The sequence below is a fragment of the Takifugu flavidus genome, chromosome 12, assembly GCF_003711565.1.
Source record: "Takifugu flavidus isolate HTHZ2018 chromosome 12, ASM371156v2, whole genome shotgun sequence".
NCBI classification, from domain to species: domain Eukaryota; kingdom Metazoa; phylum Chordata; class Actinopteri; order Tetraodontiformes; family Tetraodontidae; genus Takifugu; species Takifugu flavidus.
Window position 1 is genome coordinate 231,555 of NC_079531.1, and position 8,562 is coordinate 240,116.

The window sequence follows — 8,562 nt, forward strand, 5'->3', positions numbered from 1 at the left end:
GAACAGATCGGAGCTACTAAAATGTTAATGAACGCCAGATTCACGTGAGTTCACGTTTCTGAACCGTTTAAACACGAACTCACGTCTCCTGAATGAGAGCCGGCGTGTTTCGGGGAGGTTTTGCTTCGACCCTTCAGGTTTCATAGATGAAAGCTTCTCCTGATAGAAGTTAGAGCTCTCATACATGCACCTAAAACTATATCAGCATCACAAAAGTTTAAAGGATTCGGATTTCAACTTGTGTGATTTATCTATAAGAAATTTAAAATCAGCACTTCCTCAGAGAAGAGTCAGTCGGTGAGAAATGATAATACAATAATAATCATAATAATTTCCTCCCAATCGACCTGAAAAACTGGGCAGCAAAGATGAAAACTAAACGTTTCCTGTGACACATTCAGAGCACAACATTCCACACATGAAAGTCCCAACATGGACCCTGAAATTATGCCAGAACATCTCCATTACATTTTTAAAGCATTTGCATGATCGTCACTCAGTTTTCTGTGTTCTTCCATCAGTCAGCCGACAACCGAACTGGTCTCTGAAGGCCTCCAGCAGGAGGGGGATGGTCTCCTCCACGCTGACGTCTCTGAGCAACTCGGCGCTCAGTGACGTCACGCCTTTGTCCTCGATACCACACGGCACAATGTTCTCAAACCACGACAGGTCCGTGTTACAGTTGAGGGCAAAGCCGTGAGACGTGATGTAGCGACTGCAGTGGATTCCTGGAAAAGCAGTTTGGGATCGTGTGAGCAGATCTGGATCAGAGCAAACCATCCCAACCCATTCCAACCCATCCCAACCCATCACAACCCACCACAACCCATCCCAACCCATCACAAACCACCACAACCCATCCCAACCCATCACAAACCATCACAACCCATCACAACCCATCACAAACCATCCCAACCCATCCCAACCCATCACAAACCATCCCAACCCATCACAACCCATCACAAACCATCCCAACCCATCCCAACCCATCCCAGCCCATCCCAACCCTGGACCGAAGGCTGCACGATCCAAAACAACACGGCAGCAACTCTTCTGTTTCTAATCACGTCTAATGAACTGAAGAGTCAATGTCATTTTATATCGCTTCTAAACTCCAGAACGGTTGTGCTGCTGCTGTTGAAGCGCCAGCTGTGATCAGAGGATTCCCAGTTGTTAAAAAGATGAATTTCATCACTGATGGAAGCAGCTTTTAATCATGTGCTTGCAAATGTTGTATCGATCGAGGCAAAATTACTATTCTATACTATAATTAAATTTATCGTCAGATATTTCAATCAAATGTTCATCAAAACTAATTGTGGCTGTGCTGTGGTACCGATGGCGCAGATCTTGTTTTCTCGCACCCAAACTCCAGTATGAGGAGATGTGGCGGCGTCGATCCCAAACCTTCTGCAAACGGTGATGACGGTCTTCTCCAGTTCACAAACATACCAGCGAACGCTCTACGAGGGGGAAATAGCATGTTTTAGTCCACCACCTTTTGACAATCACAAGACCAAAACCAGTACAGACCTTCTTGAAGTTGCTCAGATTGAGGATCGGGTAGCAGACCAGCTGACCTGGCCCATGAAAGGTGATGAGACCACCTCGGTTGGTCTGGTGAACCTCGGCCCCGAGCAGCCGCAGGTGGTCTAACGTTGCTGCTGGGTACGGTTTTTGACGAATCCCAGTTGTATAAACTGGAGGGTGCTGACACAGCAGGAGAGCATGAGCTGGACCTGAACCATGCCTCTTCATATAGACCTGCTGTAGCTGCAGAGCCTCCAGGTAGGAAACCAGGCCCAGACGGACCACCTCAACAACCGGCCTGTTATTCCTCATCTGGACCTTGACCCACACAGGGAACCAGGACAGAGCGTTAAACAACAGATGTGACAAAGACAGCCAGAAACAACCATTTCAATACTGAACAGCACCACCAAAAACTCCCATCTTTCTAATTTTCTGTACTCTGGACTTGAACTTCTTGACAACTAATTATTTACCCACATTAGAAGTTGATCTTTATACTTGTTCTCATTATCAACGAACTTAATTGCAAATCTAATAAAATGGTGACAGCTGTCACTATGTCATCGCTCGCGCTCGAACCGGTCTCCTGCGCGCGGCCATTGTCGTCTTCTTCGACGGTCTCAAATCCAGCACATTTCCGGGTTTCACTCAGACCGGAAGTAGAGCTGTTTATTGAGAAAATTGATAAAGCAACAAAAGTGACTCAGGACGTTGTGCTTTTCCTTCATTGTTTCCATATTTTCCAAATAATTACTGTCGATTAGTAGAGATTATTACAGCAGCAATTGTGCTAACACAAACCCTTAAGACCTAACTAACCCAACATGGTGACGTCAGACTCTAAAGTTTAGTCCAAGAATTACCCATCATAATTAAAGAAATTAACTGACCGGTATTATCATGAAGAGTGGGTAAATAGTTGATATCAAGTGAGAAGATCATTTTATTTTTTTAAGTTCGTCAGCTGGAGTAAGCGCGTGCAGATCCGCGCTCGACTCCTCCCACCGCGCGCTCGCATTGGACGAAAGGTCTGGGGGCGGGGCTTGCGTGGTAGCCGACCAGAGAGAGACGAATCACCAGGGAAGATGGCGACCGTGGGGTCCTCCGAGCCTGGCTGTCCGCCCTGCCCCGCCGCTAGTCGGGCCCCAGCTGAGAGCGGAGGTGGGTCGGTGCTCAGCCCACCGGAGTATGAGGAGAAGTTCTCGGCGTGGTGGAGGGACAGCCCGACTGTAGGCCGCCCCCCGCACACCCAGCGACTGGGACTCAGAGGCACATCTGTTTCGGAGAGCGACTCCACAGGAGAAGCGACCCGGAGAAGAGCAGCACCCAGCCCGGCAGGAAAGACTGCGACAGCCGGAGAGGTCAGTGTGATTACCCAAGAATGGTGACTCCATGGTCCGCTCTTCTGGACTGCATGGGCGGCCAGGCTCCAACTTTGCTTCAAGTTCAGTTCCAGCCGAAGGCCCAGTTCCACGGGCCGGGCCGTTCGGCCTGCTAACTCGGTAAAGTTCGGATAAAGTCGACTGAAACTGAAGTTTCATGCGGGGTTTCTGCCGTGTAATGATCCAAGTTTGATGGAGGATATCACAGGAAGAAAGGCTGACCCGGGAAGAGGGGCTGGAAATCGCTTTGACGTTAACTTCGACAATAACAACTGTTATTTTGTCTTTTAATTCGATCACGTGTCGACAGGAGGATTTTTACTGGCCAACATATCAACTCGGTCACGAAGGTGTAGAAAGAGGTCCAGGACGGGTCCAGAACATGTCCAGGACATGTCCAGAACATGTCCAGGACGGGTCCAGGACAGGTCCAGGCCTGTCAGGTGCAGGACAGGTCCAGGACATGTCCAGGACCGGTCCGGGACGGGTCCAGAACATGTCCAGGACGGGTCCAGAACAGGTCCAGGACATGTCCAGGCCTGTCAGGTCCAGGATGGGTCCAGGACAGGTCCAGGACGGGTCCAGAACATGTCCAGGACGGGTCCAGAACATGTCCAGGACGGGTCCAGAACAGGTCCAGGACATGTCCAGGCCTGTCAGGTCCAGGACGGGTCCAGGACATGTCCAGGACCGGTCCAGGACATGTCCAGGACGGGTCCAGGACATGTCCAGGCCTGTCAGGTGCAGGACGGGACCAGGACGGGTCCAGGACAGGTCCAGGCTTGTCAGGTGCAGGAGGACCTGCTACCAACACTTATTACCACTGTTATTACCTCAGTTATTATCTGTTATTACCTCAGTTATTATCTGTTATTACCTCAGTTATTATCTGTTATTACCTCAGTTTTTATCTGTTATTACCTCAGTGCTGCTGTTACTGCTGCAACGATGCTCCCACCTTCGGTTTTGAATGTGACCAATGTGATTGGCATTATAATAATAATAATTATTATTATTACTATTATTATTACTATTATTACTATAAATGTGTCTGGAAATATTTGTGCTGGTTAGGGTTTTGGGTGACTCCGGTCATATTTGGCCAGAAATCCATATTCCAGAAAGGTTCTGGATCCTTTCTCAGAGACGTGGAGCCGGGTTCAAAAGTTCTGAGCTGCCTGAAGCTGATTTTGTTCTGCTGACAGTGAAATATGGAGATCTTGGTTCACACGTGTTTCTGTCTCCCCAGGTCTGCTCTCAAAATGTGACCCTTTGACCTTTGGGAAGCACAAGGTGAGTGAGTCCCATGGTAGGTCAGGGTTATGGTTAAGGTTAGGGTTAGAGGGCTAGGGTTAGGGGTTAGGGTCATGGTTAAGGTCAGGGCTAGGGTTAGGGCCAGGGCTAGGGTCAGCAGCCTGTCAGGGTCAGGGCTAGGGTCAGGGCTAGGGTCAGGCTAGGGTCAGGGCCGGGGCCAGGGTCAGGGCTAGGGTCAGGGCTAGGGTCAGGGCTAGGGTCAGGCTAGGGTCAGGGCTAGGGTCAGGGCCAGGCTAGGGTCAGGGCTAGGGTCAGGGCCAGCAGCCTGTCAGGGTCAGGCTAGGGTCAGGGCCAGGGCTAGGGTCAGCAGCCGGTCAGGGCCGGGGCCAGGGTCAGGGCTAGGGTCAGGGCCAGGGTCAGCAGCCTGCCAGGGCCAGGGCCAGGGTCAGGGCCAGGGCCAGGGCCAGGGCTAGGGCCAGGGCAGGGCCAGGGCCAGGGCCAGGGCTAGGGCCAGGGCTAGGGTCAGGGTCAGGGCTAGGGCCAGGGTCAGGGTCAGGGCTAGGGCCAGGGCCAGGGCCAGGGCAGGGCCAGGGCTAGGGCCAGGGCTAGGGTCAGGGTCAGGGCTAGGGTCAGGGCCAGGGCTAGGGCCAGGGTCAGGGTCAGGGCCAGGGCCAGCAGCCTGCCAGGCCCTTCCCCTCACTCACTGCTGTTTGTTCCAGCTGCTGTTTGAAGACAGAGAGGAGATGAAGAGGAGGAACCCTCCCTGTGCTGCTGACCAGGAACCCGTGAGTACAGACGGCTCCAGCCCTCGACCATGAGGCGGTCTCTGTTCCTGGTGCTAGTTCTGTATTAAGTAACTAACCCTAACCATTATCAGGACGTCTGGTGACGATGATGAACACATTTGGTGGGATCAAAGATACTATTGGAGATAGTTTGGATGTTGTGTCACGAGTTTTTGTCTTAGGGCGTTCTGTCCGACTCGGAGAACGAGGAGCCAATCAGCGGGAGGGTCCAGAGCCTGTCGGCCTTCACACAGAAGACCAAAGCCTGGTCGGGGTTCAGGTGAGCTGCCCCCCACCCACGGGACTCCTGCTCAGCCAGCAGACAGTCTCACCTGTGTTTCTCTGCTAGATGTTTTCAGAGGAGTCAGAGTTGCACCAATGCATCAGAAGACCAAGGATGCAAGCGGAAGAGTGCCTCCCAGCCGCCCCCCCAGCCGCCCCCCCTGGACCACGTACGTTGCACCAAATGCAGCAGCTTCGCTCCGTTTGTAGGTGAAGCTGTAAGGTCAGCGAGGTCGTTTGAGTCCACCAATCAGCTCAGGCCTCACACTCATTGGGATCGTTTGGTCCTGTTTGGTCCTCTAAAGCCGCTTTCTCTCGTCCTCTCCCAGGTCACTGTTGGTCACAGCTATGCAGCCGGAATTCTCTTGTCATCTGAGAACAGCGGCTCGGCCTCGGCCCTCGCCACCGTCCCTGAGCGAAGGGTCCTGTGGAGAACCGCTGTGGTGCCTTCAGGGACGCCTCTCGCCCTCTCCCTGCCCAGACCTGAGCGCTCCATCAGCCCTGACAGTAACGACAGCATTTCAGAAGAATTTAATCACTTCAAACCCATTGTGTGCTCGCCGTGCACGCCACCCAAGCGTCTGCCGGACGGTCGTCTCGTGGAGCCCACTATTGTGAAGTCCACTCCCAGAAACCTGAGTGGAGGCCTGCAGAAGGCCACCAGCTACGAGGCCAGTCCTGCAGTCCTGCAGAAGTGGAGGCAGATCGAGGTCGACCGGCAGAACATCAGACTCAACTCCAAAGCCACGCTGACCAGCCCTGGAATAGAACCCACCAGCGCCACGTGTCAGCCCCCGGGACGATGTGGAGACGGAGCCACAGCGGGGAACAAGAGGAAGCTGATGTTCGAGATGCCGGCCGTGCCCTCCGACAGCTTCCAGAAACACTCGGTAAAGGTCCAGGTCCCCGCCATCAGAGTCGCCTCAGACTCAAAGCTCGGGGTTCCTGGGACCTGTGGTGGGACGGTCATGTTCGGTTGTAAGCAGTCGCCGTACAGCAGGACCCGTGGCTGTCACACGTGTAAGGACTCGCCCGGTCCATGGAAGCAGGCCGGCGGCCGGCGCCACCCGGCGGCCTCGCAGAGGGGCAGGAAGAGGGAGCAGAAGACCAAACATCTGGACTCAGACCAGGACTTTGACCGAAAGAGGAGTCTGCCTGTGGGCAAGGACACGCGTGATGAGCGCTACATCAGTCGGGTCCAGCTGGAGCGCCGGGACCGGGCGCTCGCCGTGACGCTGCAGCGCCAGTTTGACCTGGACAACTACAGTGGGCGCAGGAGCGCGGACACGTACTGCCTGCGCTCCTGGATGTCCACTCGCAGGAGGTACAGTCTGAGGAGCTCCCGGAGACTGAACCAAAAGCTGTAGAGGAAGTGGCGCGTGCTGAGTCAGCAGGACAGGAAGTGGCTCGTATATGCTAACACAGAGGTCTAACATCTGTTAGCATAAGCATCTGTGATTAAGATTTGATCAGATATTGTGACCAACAGATTCACCACAACCGAACATCAGTCGGCTAAACACAGCAGATAAATGAACGGATCGTCATGGAGATGTGTGGGTCACTGGAGGCGGGGCTAAAGGGAATCGGATTAAAACTTCATCAAAGCTCCATTTGTCTGCTTTAAATCAGTCATTTAGTGCTGACGCTGCAACCTTTCCAATAAAACAAAAGGGTTTTCTCTGCTTAATATTTGATCAGCTTTTGTTTCTGATTCCTACAAATCACCGTCTGGTCGTTGTGAAATATTCTGGATATTTGGCATCTGCTTTTGATTAAATATTTCCTGGAACTGTTGGCCAACATGTGTTCACGCGTCCCGTGCCAGCGTTGCACGACTTCATGACTGTCCGGGTGATTGGTGCGGAGCCCTGTAAGGACACGGACGGGAAAGACAGGATGCTTCCAGCCTCCTCTTCGGATCCTCGATGTTGGGGATCATATGGAGGAGAATATGGAGTCAGGATGACAGCAGCCACTGAGTCAAAAATAACCAAAGATGCAGAGAGCAAGAACCTAATCAGAACCAGAACATCAGTGGACTGGAGCAGAAGTCCGCTCTGAGGTCCCTGAACGCCCACCAGGCCAACTGGACCTCTCCGGACTTGGGATGAGGCCTTGTTTCTTATACTCTCTACCACCGGGTCCAGGTCTTGTGTTTCTGGAACCATCTCTGCCTGTTCCAGCACCTTCTAAGGACAGGGGGCACCAGAGGCCAGAACCAGGAGAACATTCAGGCTGTAAACTGAGCAGGAGCAACATGCTAACATGGATGCTAGTTATGATGATTAAAGTCGACTATTTTGGATGAATACCTGAGGCGTCATCGCTAACATTAACATTACCGTATTGGCCCAAGTATAAGACGACCTCCTATTTTTCAAGATTCAAGTTTGAAAAATGACTTTTTGAACACCAAATTTAATTCAATTTAAAACATCTGAAACAAATGATTATATCTTCGACCCACTTTTCTCCAGATTGTCGCTACATTTCTCTATTTTCTGTTTTCTCTTATTTTCTTTCTTACCGCTATTTTTATTTTTCTTCTTCGTGCTACCGCTATTTTTTTTCTTCTTCGTGACAGGGGTTCGCTTTGGCCTGGGACGTTAAGTTCAGCATTCACTTTAAAGATATCTGGCGCCATCTAGCGTTGTGAATGGGTATAATGTCTAGACCGCGAATGTAAGACGACCCCCACTTTTTCAGTCTTATTTCAACGCAAAAAACACCGGGCCAATACGGTAATACACACAGGACCTTAGTAGGAACACGTATCAGCCTCTGCTGCTCAGACCTCAGAAACATTCTCCACTTGGCCTTGAACACTTGAGGTCTTACCTGGAAAACACCTGGATCCAGCTGTTGCTCAGCATGAGCCAGCGGTTGTTGGTGATGGGAAAGATCATCAAGGAGAAGTTTGAGAAGTTTTCTCAAATTGGAGAGAACCTTTAAGGTGTCAAACAATCTCATTGGTGAGTTGTGGATGTGCTTGATTCCATATCAGGACGCGCACGTGTGCATGGACACGTCTGTAATGTATGGCCACCTCTCAGCTCAGGTGGGTGGAAGATGGTCCTTTTCCATACTTGATGATGAAGAGGGCAGGACGTTCCAGTGTGTGCAATACTGCCGGTTCTAACCAAACGTATCGGGTCAGTACCTGTCGTTTCAGGATGGAGGAATTTTCTAGAAGAATGTTTTTTCTGTGGAGGAGAAAGAATCTGTATTTTTCTGTACAATGATGACTTTGAGGTGTGCGACCCTCTGGGGAATTGTGATGTGTGTGGTTGCAGACAACCCGGGGCCACACTCTGGAGGGGGTT

The 8,562-nt window shown here is 51.6% G+C and overlaps 2 protein-coding genes across 5 annotated transcripts; one reads left to right on the plus strand and one right to left on the minus strand.

Annotated features, from left to right (window-relative positions):
- Window positions 1–225: 225 nt before the first annotated feature.
- lipt2 (lipoyl(octanoyl) transferase 2) lies at window positions 226–2,578 on the minus strand. Of its 4 annotated transcripts, none has more exons than XM_057048549.1 (5): window positions 2,424–2,544; window positions 2,007–2,198; window positions 1,534–1,848; window positions 1,337–1,463; window positions 226–728 (listed from the first exon to the last, which is right to left on the minus strand). In XM_057048549.1, the coding sequence occupies exons 2-5, from the start codon at window positions 2,010–2,012 to the stop codon at window positions 493–495; spliced, it is 684 nt and encodes a 227-aa protein (XP_056904529.1). In that variant the 5' UTR covers window positions 2,013–2,198; window positions 2,424–2,544; the 3' UTR covers window positions 226–492. The 4 variants fall into 4 exon arrangements, with proteins under 4 accessions (XP_056904529.1, XP_056904530.1, XP_056904531.1 ...); XM_057048550.1 differs by having other exon boundaries at window positions 2,011–2,198; window positions 2,424–2,542; XM_057048551.1 differs by having other exon boundaries at window positions 2,053–2,198; window positions 2,424–2,541.
- Window positions 2,579–2,618: 40 nt separating this feature from the next.
- rnf169 (ring finger protein 169) lies at window positions 2,619–6,926 on the plus strand. Its single transcript, XM_057050302.1, has 7 exons — window positions 2,619–2,670; window positions 2,730–2,894; window positions 4,165–4,208; window positions 4,889–4,954; window positions 5,137–5,234; window positions 5,304–5,406; window positions 5,566–6,926. The coding sequence occupies exons 1-7, from the start codon at window positions 2,619–2,621 to the stop codon at window positions 6,601–6,603; spliced, it is 1,566 nt and encodes a 521-aa protein (XP_056906282.1). The 3' UTR covers window positions 6,604–6,926.
- Window positions 6,927–8,562: the final 1,636 nt, after the last annotated feature.